The sequence below is a fragment of the Rhipicephalus microplus genome, chromosome 2 (genome assembly GCF_043290135.1).
Source record: "Rhipicephalus microplus isolate Deutch F79 chromosome 2, USDA_Rmic, whole genome shotgun sequence".
NCBI lineage: Eukaryota > Metazoa > Arthropoda > Arachnida > Ixodida > Ixodidae > Rhipicephalus > Rhipicephalus microplus.
The window spans coordinates 211033259-211049384 of record NC_134701.1 but is presented as its reverse complement, the minus strand read 5'-3'; the positions used below and the strand labels follow the sequence as shown (position 1 = coordinate 211049384).

The 16126-nt window shown below is 47.6% G+C and overlaps 1 protein-coding gene across 2 annotated transcripts in view; it reads left to right on the top strand.

The window, feature by feature from the left end:
* Window positions 1–16126, top strand: part of LOC119170437 (cytoskeleton-associated protein 5) — a 94714-nt gene that overhangs the window by 57389 nt on the left and 21199 nt on the right. For both annotated transcript variants that reach the window (XM_075875439.1, XM_075875441.1), the window contains exons 24-27: window positions 2563–2739; window positions 7870–8057; window positions 9489–9570; window positions 15603–15791. In XM_075875439.1, the coding sequence (XP_075731554.1) occupies window positions 2563–2739; window positions 7870–8057; window positions 9489–9570; window positions 15603–15791 (636 nt within the window). The remainder of the gene's footprint in view (window positions 1–2562; window positions 2740–7869; window positions 8058–9488; window positions 9571–15602; window positions 15792–16126) is intronic.

Here is a 16126-nt window from a genome sequence, read left to right as displayed (position 1 = left end):
AGCTTGCTCCTCGTTTCGGCGAGCTCGCTCTCTAACTGATGCCTCGTCAGTGCAACCAGCGACTGCTTGACGTTATCCCACGATGCTTTCAGCATTTGGATGGCGCCCAAAAGATCGATCTTCAGGTCTTGGCCCATCCATAGCTTGACAAGCAAGACTTCGATCAACCCACGCTTGTAGATTGGCTTAAATGTGCGAATATGCCCTGATCCAACGGTTGCAGCTTCGAAGTGGTGTTATGTGACAGAAATACTTCTTCAACGTTGCTCAGCTGGGCATCGGTGTGGTGTGCCATGCAGTTGTCGACAATAAGGCATACCTTCTTTCCTAGACGCGCCAGGTCCGAATCCCATGCCTTCAGCCACTTGACGAACGTATCCCTCGTCATCCACGACGACTTGTTTCAGGCATAAGACACCGGAATATTGGGGCAGTTCTGCATGCACCTTGGGGTTTGAAACTTGTCAATTACAAGTGGCCGCAGCTTCGTGCTTCCATCCATATTGGCAGCCAATAAGATCGTCACACGGGCCTTGCCTTGCTTGCCCCCGTGGCACTTGTCCCCGCGAGTGTCCAGCGTTTGTCGCGGCAGCATTTGCCAGAATAGGCCCGTCTCGTCAGCATTGAAAATTTGGTTCGACTCATACTTTGCGAGAACTTTGGGCCACTAGTGATCAAGCCACTTCTGAATTTCTTCTTCATTGCCGTGCTCACTCTCTCCCGACACCATCTTCCCAACAATGTCGAAGCGAGTCTTGAATCGTTGGAGCCAATTGCTGCTCGCACTAAAATTCTCGGCGCCGAGATTGAATGCAAAGTTCTGTGCCTTCTGTTGCAAGATTGGTACCAATATAGGAATAGTTCAGGCCCCTGCGTTTATAAACCACTTGTGAAGCGCCTTCTCAACATCTTCGAAGGCAGCTTTGTGTACACGCCGTGCGCCGGAGCGCCGACTCTTTTCGGCCTTGGCCTTTATGTCGCCTTTGTCTTTGAGGAGAATACTCAATGTGCTGCGTTCTATGCCAAACGCTTCAGCGACGCTCCAGTTCTCGCCATCCTCGACGCGCTTGATTGCTTCTAGTTTAGCAGCAAAAGTCAGATTTGTCCATTTCTTAGTGTTTGCAGCCATCGTTGCACGATGACGTGCGACAAGCCTAACTTCACACACACGAACACAACGAGGCCAGACGAGGCTACGAGCACAACGATCGATGCGACGACGGGGAGGAGCTAGTCCAACAAGTGCAATATGTCAACCCGTCGACGCTGCAAGAATGCGGCGTGCGCACGCCGCTACGTTCAAGTGGTGCTCTCGGCGCCATCGATGTGTGCAGTGGTTGTAAATGCCCACCGCGCTGCCGCTAGTTTCAAGAGTGTTGCGAGAAAGCTCGCCACCTGTCAATGGAGCACGGGCAGTTTGGCGTGGCAGAGTTCAATCTATCCATTATACATCAAACATCGTCTGAAATAAAAAAATTAAAAATCTATGTGCTTTCCAGTGTGATATAAGAACTGTTCGATATAGGCAATAATTCATCCTGCTCCAGAACGACATTGAGAGAATGAGAATGACGAACTTTTATGGTTTGACTGACTCTCCGAGCGAACAAAACGTTTATTTGATCTTTTGCGCAAGAACATCAGTGAATGGCATTCTTGAGGCGCTGCGTTAGGGTGCCTCGAGCGTGCAGCGAAGGTAAAGCACTTATCGCGCATCCAAGAGTGGTGTTCAAGGTGGAAAATGACATTAAATGCCAATAAATACATTCATGTTACTTTCACGCGTAAATAAACCAAGTTAGCTTCAGAGTATGTAATCTGTAATAGTATAGTAACACAAAAATCGCATTATAAATACTTAGGTGTAACATTTTCAGCCGACTGTTCATGGAATTCACACGTTGATTCAGGAAACTGAAAAGAATCTGTGTGGTGAAAAGAAACTGAAAAGAATCTGTGTGTGAAAAGAATCCCAGTGTGGTGCTAGTGTGCTACTATTGTGCAGCATTACTAGCTCTGATTTCATATGTGCAACAAGAATTGGCATAGTGAGCATATAGCTCATTGGGGTGTTGTTCCTTCTCAGCTAGACATGCAGGCTAATGTGGTGAAATGTGAAAATGAGCAGAATTGCTTTTATGCTCATTTGGCAACAGTTATATACGTAGGACTGTGGTCACTCCTAAAATGTGGTGCTCAGCTTTTCCAGTTTGATATGATTTCTGCCACCAATACTAGTATATTTAGTTGTAGTTCATTTCACAGCGCATTTTTGACAACCTGCCATTGTTTGCTACATGAAATTTACATTGATTGTTAAATATATTTCATAAGAAATATCAGTATTTACGAGATGCTTTGACATTGCTCTGAACCCCAACTAATGTATGGCAAATTCTGTATCTGCTCCTAAAACACCAATAGCTGCTCTGAACCAACATTTTTTTTCTGCCCCGAAAACACCTATAGCTGCTCCCAAACAGTCCTTTTCCTGCTCTAAATTATGCTTCAGAAAGTAAAAAGGCTCTTCCATCACTGCATGATGCCCTCTTCTCTTTGCAGTTGGACACAGTGCTTAGTACCGACAGTGGTTCTGCGCTGCTGGGCTCTGCCGACCAGCTGGTAAACATGTTGTCCCTACAGTACCGGTTGCTCTACACCAAGCACATAACAGACGACTGTATCGCCAAGGCAGACGTTGTCGAGCTGTACAGCCGGATTGGAGCTGTGCTCCTTAAGGTTGGTTGCATTGTTTCCACTGTACAGGCACTGAATGTTGTAGTCTGAAAGGAATAGACTAGAGGTGTGTGAATATTTGACATTTCAAATATTCTTTAGTAATGTTTGCCATTTGATTTGATTGTCACACAAGTTTTACTTTTCTAACTGTTCTAACGTCCCGAAAAATTCGGTCATCCGATTGGCGGTGGCTCCTTCAGAGTTTTAATAAGCTTCACCCCCATTACACTCTCGTATTGCGGCAAAGCTGCCTTTCAGGCTCTGTTATGATCGTTGATGTATTGACTCAAGAAAAAAAAAAAAATAAGGGTTAGAAGCAGGTGGGAGGGGCCCCTAGTCTCGGGCTCTTAGAGATGACAAATGTGGCAGTAGTGTAATCTTGATTAATGCTGTTTCAGACCTGAAGTTCGGGCAGGAAGGCTGAGAAATTAAAAGCCGAACAATTTTAACTTCAAAAATTTCAGATGTTCTTATGTATTCACATTTACGAGGCAGATTTGGTACTTCTGTGCCATATCACTTGGACTTCCGTTGAAGTTGAAAGAGGCGGAGAGGCTGAGGAAATAGCATCTTTGCCTTTCGCATGTTAAGTGTTGTCCGCAATACTGTGGTTGCTCCAAATCATGTGCATAACGACAATTCAGCCTCGTCATTGCCTCATTCTTGATAAGACAATGGCAAAACACTGCCCACCCAGCGCTTCATCAACCTAGCCATAAGAAACACTTTTTGTTGCTGTCTCATAAGGATATGCTTAGGAATCCTCATCAACTCTTTTTTTTCCCTGCAATTTTTCACTTTGAAGTATTCGAAAGATATTCAAGAAATATTTTTAAACTATCCAATTCGATTCACATCTCACTTTGCTATTCGAATTCGCTTTGCGCCTAAAATTTTGCTATTCGCACAGCTCTAGTACAGGCACAAGATTTTGAAGGCAGGTTAAGTTGCCAGATATATTTTTGTGGGTCCACACACATTGTCTACAAAATATTGGCGATTAATATAGCCGTTAGAATGCTATGCACTGTTCAACACTAAAGTGAAACAATAAGTTGCAGTAATCTCTCGTTAAGTTGAAGCCATCAAATCCAGAGAAAATTTCGAGACGAGTGATATTTTGAGTTAAGCGAAACGCAGAAAGTGTTTGCCCAGGTCACTGTAAAAGAAAAGCCAGTGCTGCAAGGAAAAGCTGCACTGCACGACAGAGCTACCATAGTAAAGGCACAAGAATTTGCTGGGGAAAAATATTAACGTGGATAAAAAAAAATGCGTGATGCTCGCCTGTTTCGGGTTGGCATTCAGTTGGAGAAAAGCATTCTCCATTTGCTCAACTTGTCGCATGAGCCGTTGGTCGTCACCGCTGCATTAGATCTTGAGAGTTGACAAAGGGATGCTGAATTCTTTGGCGATGCAAGACTTGCTTTGTTTTTCGGCTGCCTTGTTTTTCACATTGCTTTGGGCGGGACATCTTGGTCAATGTTCGGAGGCATCTGTTGCACAGGCCACTCACAAATCGGCAAAACTGAACTAGAGGTGCATGGGGCACAGATCGTTGGGAAAACAAATACCAGCCCTAGCACATGCAAGGGGGCTGGGTTGTGTACTGACGGCACTGACAGGTGCACGCTGCACACGCCGCCGCACCGCGCATAAGTCGCAGGCAGGTGCACACACGTGATCAATCCCACAGTTGCTTGACGAGGCGGATAGTAAACGGCTGCATCGGTGAAAATTTAAAATTCGCCTTTCACTAACACCTGTGGCCAGTGTACCAAGAGCTAAGCATTCGCATGGAGACCTCGTTTTCTGTTGGGAGAAGTGGACGTTGCCTTCTATCCGCCTGGCTAAAATTCTGAAATATCTGCTATCCCCTCCAAAAAACGTTTCGAGATAAGATGGGGCAAAAATATAGCACCCATCATAGGTTAATGAATGGCGAAAAAAAGTTTTCACTTAAAAGAGATTTCGAAATGTAAGAGTTCGAGCTAACGAGGGTTTACTGTAGTTTTGGTGTTAAAGGTGTTTTTTAGAGAACTATATTAGGCTTTGTTAAAAAGAATTGATTACTGTTGCTGTAAGCAACCAATCACTGAATTTCAGCCCATCCTCTGCAACACCCTGTTTTTTTCTCTTTTTATCTCACACTTGTAATCTCGTAATGTTACTTGATTGAATATTTGTTCTGCATCTGTTTTCATGCCCCTGTTGCAGTGCGAAATGGATTGCTTTTTCAAAAATCAAAGTTGATCCACAATAACTGAACGTGCAAATCCTTGCTTTAGTTGTTAACCTTGTTGGGGTCTCGATATGCAGAACGTCACTCCCTTGGAGTTAATGGACACAGCAGACACGGTCGGACCAAACCAAACGACACACACTTATTTAGCTACCTTTGATCGACGATATTGTCAGCCGAATTAATATAACATAAATTGTGATCCACACGCTAAACCACCTTACACAATAATACGCAACACTCCAAAACATGACAAACACAATAACACACCCAAGACGGTGTTGCCAACGCTCGACTCACCACGAGGGCTCCCGGCATGCAACCCGTGGCGCCGCGCACCGGGGACCCACATTAGAGAGAGCCATTCGCGACAACCGCCACAGTCAAAAACGACTCGCTATTCACTTCTTTCTCCTGCACCACCACCCAGGCTGGCGGCCAGATGTCACCGCCGGCTATACCGATATAACCATGATGATGGTGGCGTTGATCAACGCTCGCGAACAGAACGCTACCTATCTCTGAATAGTTGCGACTCGGCTTCTGCACGAGACACGTGCGCCACGCGGCGCAAACAACTTTACAGGGGGTGTCAGCGGCCTCACATGTCCCCAACCTTAATTCAAACCATATCCTGAAAAGCAAAACATGAAAAAGAAATCAGCTGCATAAGCTCTAACAAAAAATGACAGCACATGTCCTTACATAAGGTCTGTGCACGGCACCGCTGTCGGTCAACACTGCTGCACTGTCCGGCTCAACGACTTCACCTCGGTACCGGTCCTGCAACAGTAACGTTGCCGTCGGTGCGACAAACTCACTCGCGCCGACATGTCTTCGGGTTGCGACCAGCGCTCATAAGGGCACTAGACTGCAGGCAGTTGCACAGATCTCGGACATCTCCAATGCTCAATCTCGCGACCGCATTCCAGACCAGCGGCGAAGACGATATGCAGAAGACAGCCAGCCGCAGGTTACATCACTCCCGCGGCGTTCATTCCAAAAGGCTCGACAGAACAATGCAAGATGGCAAAGGGATGGGAGCGTCGGGCTCCTCGCCCATGTGGTACGATGGCCAGTACTGCTAGCTAATACATTGGTGGCGATCGAGACGCCCAGCTCAAAAATAAAACTAAGGTCACTTTTTCTAACTCGTGCATCGCAAGATAAAAAAAAAGTGAGCGAATCGGAGTGCAACACCTCAACAACACGATCCGCCTAGTTGTGCCACGTGCGACAGGCAGCTGCGTAGCGCCTTAGGCCTAATGAATCGCTTGACAACAACCGGCATCTACCCAGCCTAGGCGCAGAAGAGGCAGCCGCAAGGAGACCCCCACTCTTTAAGGTGGCCCTATCGCTAGCCGCACACAGCAGGTTACCGAGTGATCGGCGTTGAGCCGCAATACCAGACAGCAACGACACCTGGCTCCCAGAGCACAAAAAGATAAAAGCTATTTACAGAAAATCGAACCACCCACGAGGCTTCTATACTCACTCGCTTCAGGCTTGGCCGTCAATCCACGTGCTCTGAGCTTTGCTCACCCCAGGATGCATACCGCATGGCTCTCGCACATACTCGACAACGTTCTCGCAAACCAACGACAACCAAAAAAAACACTTGCGAGCAGAAAAAAATAATAACACGTCACAACAACCTATATTCTCGCTCTCAGCAAAGCACACCGCTGACGCTAACAAAGAAGTCCCCCTAGGCCTACTCTACCCTGGCTCTAACAAAAGCTTGTACCGAACCGCAAAAACTGTCGTCCGATGCTCCAAGAGCTTCATGTTGGGCGCCAGTGTGAGGTCTCAAAGTGGCGAGCGGGTCACAGCAGACACTGTCGGGACGAACCAAGCAATACACATTTAACTACTTTTTAAACGGCGATACCATCAGCCGAATTATTATAAAATCAACTGCGATCCACACACTAAACAACCTTACGCATAATTACACAAAACTCAACAACATAACAAACACAAGGAGGCAGCGCCAACGCTTGACTCACCACAAGGGCCCCCGTCAGATGGCCCATCATGCCATGCACCGGAGTCCCACTGCGAGAGACAAACATCTTCGCCAAACGCCACTAGAGAAAAGGCCTTGCTCAATTCTCTCCTGCTGCCACCCAGGCTTGCTGCCAGGGTTAACCGGTGCTGCTACCAATATAACCATGATGATGATAGCAGTGATGAACGCTTGTGAACATAACGCCACCTATAGCCGAGACTCCGAAACATGGCTTCTGTGCGAGACACGTGCTCCATGCGGCGGAAACAACTTGACACGGGGGTGTCAGCACCCCCACAACCTGTGCAAATAAATCTGCAGCAAAGATAATACTCAAAAGCCCGTCTCACCTCCCCCCTTTTCGCTGCTTTGCTCTGACACCATGGCACCTTTTAGTTTACTGGCACCTTTAGTGATGCTTCTATTTATGTATAGGAATCCAGGGTTGCTGGTGAGGGGCAAGCTGGCACTTTGTGTTCTACAGGCATGCGCAGATGTTGTCTAATATAGACATCTCAGAAATCTACAGGTGCGTGCCTTTATCAAGCTTTACAATCCCTGCACTTCTTGCCAACCTCTGTCTCTACAAACGCTGCATGTTTCGAGGAGTGCTTTGGCTACTATGTATTTAACATGCTGCAGGGCGTGTTTGTGTCAAGACGAACGGCGAGTTTGCTGATGGGAGGTTATGTGCTGTGTACAAATGTTTTCTCCACATGGGAGGCAGTGCGTTACAGCTTTGCTGTTTGTATAGTTTCCGCCTGGCTTCTTCCGTGTGCCTGCTCTTAAGCATGTTAGGACTTGATTACTTAGAGTGCGCTGTAACAGCCATTCCCGAGATGGAAGAATAGATGTTTTTTTCATTCCTGCTTCTTTGCAGGTGTTTGATGGCCGCACATTGGGGCGACGTGTGAGCACTGGCATTCTCAAGGAGCTACTGCCTCAGCTGCTGATGGTACTGCTGGACAAGCGGATCACAGAGCTGCGCCATGGTCCTCACCTGCAGCGGACCGTCAACATCCTTGCCCTCCACATCATCCGCAACGGGAATCCCACCTGTGTTCTTGGGTGTGCATTTTTGCTGCATGCTCATTGATTATGTCCATGCATTCTTTTTTTTTAGTCTTTCTAAATGAACACAAAAAGGTGAACTTGGAGTAAGAGATTGTGCTCTTGACAGTTTTCCTGCCTTTTATAAACAAGGTTCTAGCAAAGTCGTCTGAACATTGTTAATAAGTTAATATTACGGTAACAACCTAAAGGTCATACTTTTTCTTTTCAAGTTTTTTTACTCTCTTCTGCTCAATTTTACTCATGCTACATATTGGCACGCTTGTATAGTAGTGGGCAAGCGAGACTATAGCAATAAATGGAAACGTTAAACTAGCAACGTCTGCAAACAATAGCTTAACACCACTGTCTCAATTCACAATAATGAAAAGACTCGGGAGGGTTGCTGCTCAGGCAAATTAGCCATCCATAATTTTAGAATTGTACCAGGTATTAAGACTGTACATATAAGAGAAATACGACACACTTACACACAGTAGTGTATCCGTATCCCAAAGGATTATGGCCACTAGCGTGGGTCCGGTGTTAGCGAGCTGCAAGGCACGCGTCAAACATCGCCATGGTGAGAACACAGTACTGCTCAAGGTCGCAATACTTTATTGTCTGCGGCAACACCAAAAACGCAGTACAGAGCCCGTTGCAAAGGCGCGGCGGAAAGGCAAATGGGCTTATCCACGCCATGGGCGAGAAGTACTACATAGGGGTGCTGCGAGCACGTCTCCGTGGTAAAAGTGATTCACAGAGACACCGGGACAAAGGTCCGGTTGTTCGAGCGAGGGCAAAGGCGCTCGCCTCGCCTCGCCTTGGCTTCGAAGAGATACGGGCATGCGTAGCTTGGCCATGCACTAGAACACCGTATTGCTCTTCGGCCTAGTGTCAGAAGGGGGGCGACATAAGGTAAGCGTTCGCCGCAGGTGCAAGGCTCTGTTGGCGAAGTCCGAAAGAGCCCCAAACAAAGGGAGCCGACGGGCGGAAAAGAAAAGCGTGCTTACCCCCCATGTCTTCTCTGGAGCGGTTTCTCTCGCTCTCGACACGCGCGCGTGAAACCTCCTGGGAGACTTGGCGCGCGGTGACACACTCGACATCCGCTACTGGGTGCGAGGGGTTAATACGTCACTCCCCGCTCCCCCAGCACGGATGACTGCGGAGGAGAGGAGAGTCGTGTCGAGTCGTGAAAACTGAGAAAGAGGCGGTGAGCTAGCCTCGATTCCCACAACACACACATACACACACAGGTGAAAAGTTGGTACTGAAATATTGGCTATTGGTGCTAAGCTATCACTGCGTGAAAGTCATGTTTCTGTCTAATATGTATTGCACTGCTACCCTCTACAAGCAGAGATTCTGCGAGGCTTCTGTGCAGTTGCTTGTTCCTCATTGTAGACTTTGCAATCTTGTGCTATTGTTTTCTTTTTGCTTGTTTTACAGGGCATTGATAACGCACCTGCATGACTGCTTGGGCAACGTGAGCACCCAGTCATCTGAGAAGTACATTGACCTGGTTGTCAAGGTAAGCTTAACGTCGTATCAAATATGGTTCGTTAGTTTGTTTACTTTGTGGCATGACATCATATTCTGCTTACTTTAACTGTCAATCTATGCCGTCAAACCCCTGTCTAATAAACATTGATGTAAGAAACGAATGGGTGTAAGAGACACCAGTGTGCGTACATTGAAACAGGGTTTGAGAAAAAAAATGCATACGTAGTACGCTGCTTATAAGAGACACCTTGTTTAAGATACAAGAATTGCTACCCGATCCATGTCGTTTATGAAGGGGTTGAGCTGTAGTTGCTTTAATGCTCTTGAATGTAGAGGTTTGAAAATAGTTTTAATCCTTATTACCATATTTACTCGCATAAAGAACGCACTTTTTTTTCTTAAAAAATTGGAGCACTGTTGAGGGTGCGTTCATTATGCGGGGCAGATTTTATGATAGCTTTTTTGGCGTGAGCGAAAAATGCTGTAATAGAAAAAAAAAAAGTTGCGTCACTTAGCTTTTCACTTGCGCGTAGACTGGTTGGAAGCAGGTTCTTTGTTGCACTTTACTAATCTTCGGTGGTTAATGGCGTTATCTTCTGCGAGCTGTCCATGTTGTGCTGTGTTTTACCTCTGTTCGGTGCTACCATGTTGTGGAAATCGTCATGGTCTTTTCCGAGTGACAAGGGATTTTTTTTTCTGGTTTTCCAGAAATCTGAGACACGATAGCGACGAATAACCCTTCACGAGAGCAAATCCTGTCAAATAGCACGCATGTCATTGGCCTTAAAGTTCTGTATTTGCAGGAAGTGATCATCGGTCCGCGTGGGCAGATTTGTGACCTTCACTCGCTCGCTGTGTTTATCAGCTGTGATGTTTCTACACTCGCATTCGTTAACCTTGCTGTGGAGGACAGATAAAGAAGACGGGGGACGTGCCACGTACGTATAGAAAGAAAAACAATAGGGCATGCGGCAACCGCGAAGAGGAGAGGGAGCAAGCCGAGGTAGTGGAGTGGGGTTGGCATAATAATTAAAAGCCGTCAGAGATCCAAAGGGTAAGTAGGCGCCCGTTGTCGGTTAGCGGGACTGCAGGGGACGAATGTAGGAAGCGCATTTATTATGCGGGGGAAAAAATCAAAATTTTGGCGACTGAAGTTGGGGGTGCGTGTTTTATGCGAGGAAATACAGTATTTATAAATTAAACTTGGCTTTCAATACTTCTGTATGCAACAAGCCAGAAGTTCAGGGAGTGATGGAAGCTTGAAGAAGTGAAAAGTTTGTGAACACTGTGTGTCACTAGAGCCAACGTTTCAACGAGGCTTCAAGGCCTCAAGGTTGCAACAAGCTTGCTGCCTTGAAGACTTTCTGAAACATTGCGGATGTTTCATGTTTGGCTAAGCATAGGCCAGCAAAGCTATTTTCTTCTTTTCATTACATCACTAACTTTAGCAAATACAGTGAAACCTCGTTAAACCATAGTTGGCTGGAGCTCTGAAAAAGTACGTACTAAACGGTAGTACTGCTTAACCGAAATAGTGTCAGGTCGCTCACTTACCTGTCAAAAAAAAGAAACCTTCAGGGAGTGCGATGAAAGAACAAAAAACGTGCAGTAATTTATTAACTTCGCGTGACAAAGTCTGTAATCGTCATTTGACGACGCGGCGGCCTAGCAGAAACGACAGCGGCCTCAAACTCGCTTATGCTGTAAGCCAGCTTTTCCGCCAGCGCCCTCTTCTCGGCAAACACCCGCATGACGCTGACGCAATGCGCAGATTCGGCCACTGTCGGACCTGGATCACCCGTGTTGTCGCTTTCCATGTCGTCCTCATCACTATCATTTGGCGGCACTTCGACAAACGAGGCAACAATGGCTTTGTCGGACATGTTCGGAGATGTCTGCACATCGCTGTCTGCGTCTCTGAAGTCGGGGACAGAAATGCCCTCCGTAACGCCCTGCCACTCCAGCACTTCAGCTAGCAAAGTTTTCCAAGCTTCGTCTATGATGTCCGAAGTCTGGTCGATGGTGTCACTGGCGTCATCTGCGTCGCCCGCGCGCACACTGAAGTCGGCACGCTTGAAGCAGTTTTGAACTGTCGTTGCTTCAACCTGCCGCCACGGGTATTCGAGCAGGTGAATCGCGCCAATCAGGTCGATGGAGAATAATTTGCCACATTCAATGGCGAGAAAAAATCTGCGCAGCAGATTCTTCTTTTACAGCTGTTTTACAGCTCGAATGATGCCTTGGTCCAAGGGCTGGGCAATCGCTGTTGTGTTTGGTGGCAGAAACGCCAACTTCACAGCCGTCAGGTTGCCCAGGGTGACAAGCCTTGTCTAAAATAATAACAAAATAACAAATAGCCGCAAAACGACGATCGATGAGGCGCACGTACTCCTCAAAGAGTTTTGCCGTCATCCATGCTTTGGTGTTGCTGCGATAGATGACCCCTGATGGCAACTGGGCACCTTCGAAACATCTAGGCTTCGCCGACTTTCCAATCACGAGGAGCGGAGTTTTGTCGGTTCCAGTCATGTTTACGCAAAACGCCACTGATATTCTCTCACAAGAGTGGAAGCTTGGGCTAATTGGTGCGTAGTCATATTCGCAAGATTGTTTCGGCGCGCAAACAATGTAAAGCCTGTCCCCTGTCTGACTCCCTGTCCTTTTTTCATTGTTCGCGCGCTGAAACAATCTTGCAAATATGATATTCTGTCTTTTGCATGCTTGCCGTCAGTGTATGTCTCGCCTTTGAACGCGAGCATTTTGTCTGGTATCAGCTTAAAGAATAGCGCCGATTCATCCATATTAAAGATGTCATCAGGTGCGTAGTCTTTCTAGATGTTCTTCAGCTGACCATTTTGCCACTGCTCTGCGCCATCCACGTCAGCAGCAGCACCTTCTCCCGAAACAGCCCTCGTGGTAATGCTGTGCCTCGCCTTAAATCTGGCCAACCAGCCATTGCTGCACACGAAGTTGTCATGGTCGAGCTGCGAGGCAACAACCAGGGCCTTCTCCACGAGCAGGGGTCCGCTGATAGGCAGATTTTTTGACCGTGCAACTTTTAGCCACTTCACCAGCACCTCCTCTACATCCGAAAACGCCGAACCGCGTAGCCGGCACCTGTTCACAGTTGCAGCAGCACTGCCAAGCAACTTCTCTCTGGAGTTCAAATTCCACACACCGTGGTTAACGGCAGGTGCATTTCGCGTGCCAGCACCGATTTTTTTTCATGCCACTTTCAATAGCACGAATTATGTCCAATTTCTCCTCTATTTTCAGCACTCGATACTTTTGTCCCAGCTTCGGCATGGCGCAAGTACGAAGCAGCACAAGCACACATACACAACACGTAAAAAATGGCGAGAGAGCTGTACGGCACTGATCAACCAGAGAACACCTATGCACGGCACCAAAGGAACAAAGAAAAGAAATACGCACACCGTGTTTGCGTATTTGTGCAAAGCCCCATTGCGTGGACAACACCAGAAGCCTAGCCAGCTGAGTGCTTCTTGTTGCACAAAAATCCAAGAGTTGGCGCTCACCAACACAGCCGCCATCATCATCAACACAAACAAGCGAGGCGTGTTTCGATCTCTGGGGCTTGCTGTTCTGTCGGGACGCCCAGTGGGAGACGACATGCCGCGGCGAGTGCGCAACGAAAATTGGAAAAACTACTTATTAACCGATACATACGCGATAAGCTGGTACCGCTTATGCGGATACAAAATGCATTATGTTCAATGGCCGCCGAGTCAGGGATTTGACTTCACTACTTTTAAAACGAAACTACTGTTTACGCGGGTACGGTTTAACGAGGTTTCACTGTATCCTCAAGCAGGAACCATTGATAACATTCTCTCACCCATTCTCTATCAATCCCTTGCGTTTCACTTTCACTCACTTACCGTATTTACTTGATTCTACCGCGCCCTCGATTGTAACGCGCATTCGATTTCCAGGACGAAAAAGAAAAAAAAAAAGTAGGACATCGATTGCAACGCGCACCCATTTTCCTTGACGGGAGAGAAAAAAAAGTCCGTAGAAGTCATCTTTTGCACATTGAGAACAAGTATTTGGGTTTTAATGCACTGAAGTTTCAAAAGATAAAACACAGTCAAACAGCCAGCCCTGTAGCTAAAATTGAGACCACTACAACGGCGTTACGAGTTGCGTAATAGGTCAGTCCTCGTCGCTGTCACACAACTCCTTATCACTGTCAACAGCCCAAAGCATCTCATCCTCGGTACCGTCCATGGCATTCGAGATGCCACATTTCTTGAATGCCTTGATCACCATGGCTGATGGTATTGCACACCACGCGTCCTTCACCCACGCAGCGAAGTCTTGCAGAGAGGCGCACTTTATTCTGTTGCCTGGCGTGAAATCATGTCGTTCATTGATCAGCCAGTCGGTGTAAAGCGCCCGCATCTTGTCCTTCAACGGCTTGTTCAGGCAGACATCCAGCGGTTGAAGTTCGGACGTCATGCCGCCAGGTATGACTACAAGGTCCGTATTGCACGCAGCGAGCTTGTTCTTGATCCGCTCGTCGAGATGGCACCTGAACGCGTCGAGCACGAGCATCGCTCGCAGGCCCAAACTGGCGCCAGGCCGCTTCCACCAGACGTGATGGATCCAATCGGCGACCGGGTCCGTCGTCATCCAACATTTCTCGTTGGCTCGCACGATCACACCACTCGGGAAAGTGACTCTTTTCGGGAGCGTTTTCCGTTTAAATATCAGGTTCGGGGGAAGCTTGTGACCATCTGACGTGCAACAGAGCATTGCCGTCACCCTAGTTTTTTCGTGGCCCGATGTCAGCACACGAACTTGTTTCGCCCCCTTCTTCTCGACGGTTGTGATGCCAGGCATGTCGAAGTACAGAGGCGTCTGATCGGCATTCCCGATTTGCCCAAGCAGGTACCCATTGTTGTGCCACAAGTTGAGGACGAACCTCTGAAAACTGAGCTTTTCTTCGTACTCCTCCGGCAACTTTTGGCATATGCCCGTTCGCCTTCGGAGGAAAAATCCTTTTCTTTTCATAAAGTTACTTAGCCAGCACCTGCTCCCTTTGAACTGGCTCCGCGTTAGCCCTTTTTCCAAGGCTAACTGCATAGCTCACACTTGGAGCAGTTCTGTCGTCACGGGCCACTGTGCCGCTCGCTGTTCAAGCACATACTCGGGGAGCAGCTCTTCAATTTTCGGAAACCGACCCTGCTGCGGTCCACTGAAGCCTTTACGTGAAGCTTTGCAGTCGACAATCTTCTGCTTCTGTTTCCGCCAGTCCCGCACGCACGTTTCAGGAACTCCGCACGACCGCAATGCGGCCCGATTTCCGTCCGTTTCTGCACACGCGATTACTTTTCTTTTGAAAGCTGCATAGTGGTGCACTCTTCGAGTCTTTGGAGTCGGCCCTTCTATGCTGTCGACGTCAATGCACTACGATACGACGAACTCCTCAGCACACGTATGAAGTGCCGCACATGGTAAACACATTGGCAGAAATGGCCGACGCGCCATGCCAACGCCTCCTCTAGAAAGATGCCTGAGGAATGCCTCACACTTCCAGCAGAGTTGGCCTGCCTTCAGTTTTGAACAAGCTCCGCGCAGTGATGCTCACGACCGACACTGTCATCACGGCGACGGGCGATACTATCCCAAGAGTTTTTCATCTGCGGCCCATAGGGGCACGTAAGTCGAGAGTTGTTCGAGACCTGCAATTGTGCACCACTGTTTTTGAGGCTATGCAAAGTGTTGCGCTGTTGCACCGTCCGCCACAGGTGACGCTAGGGACCGAGAACATTTTCAAAATGAAGGAGAGAAAGGGTGTGGCAACCGTTTTTTTTTCTCATGCGGCAGGCATCTTCTTAGAGAAGGCGTGGGCCATGCCGACGCACATAGGGGGCGGCCATTTTTGAAGTGTCGATGGCAATAGAATGACCGTATTCATTTTTTTTGTTTTGTACTCGATTCTAATGCGCATGCGATTTATAAACTCGCTTGACCGTAAAAAAGGTGCGCGTTAGATTCGAGTAATTACGGTAATCCTTCCCTTCGCGGCTGCAGTGCTTATGGAAGATGATGTCCTCTCTCGAGAACATCGTGGACGAGCTTAGCTTGGATATGGTCTTGTTGGACCTGCACCTGTTCCTGAAGGCGTACCGGGGATCCTTCTGGGAGGGTCGGCCTTCAGACACACCACTGCGCACCGTGCGCACTATCATCTACAAGCTGGTCGGGCTAAAAGGTCACAAGGTAAGCTATGTCGCACCTCGGAGGTTTAGGAAGAATTCTGCCGCTCTGTTGAGCACTGTTTAGTTAATTACGGTTTAGTTTCATATCAAGCTCCTCCTTCAAAACTACAGGAAAACTCTCTCAAACAAAAAGGCAATTTTGCAGTCTTGCAAGGAAAGCAAGAATTTAGCCACTCAGCATTATCTAGACCACATTTTATAATCTTTGCAGTGATGCCAAGTACAAGGCACCCCAGTAAGCATTATTGCATTAACAAAGTAATGAGGACATCAATAATTTAAGCAAAACTGTTAGCTGGCCTAGTTGGAACAAATTTGTCGTTTAGCCACTTTGTG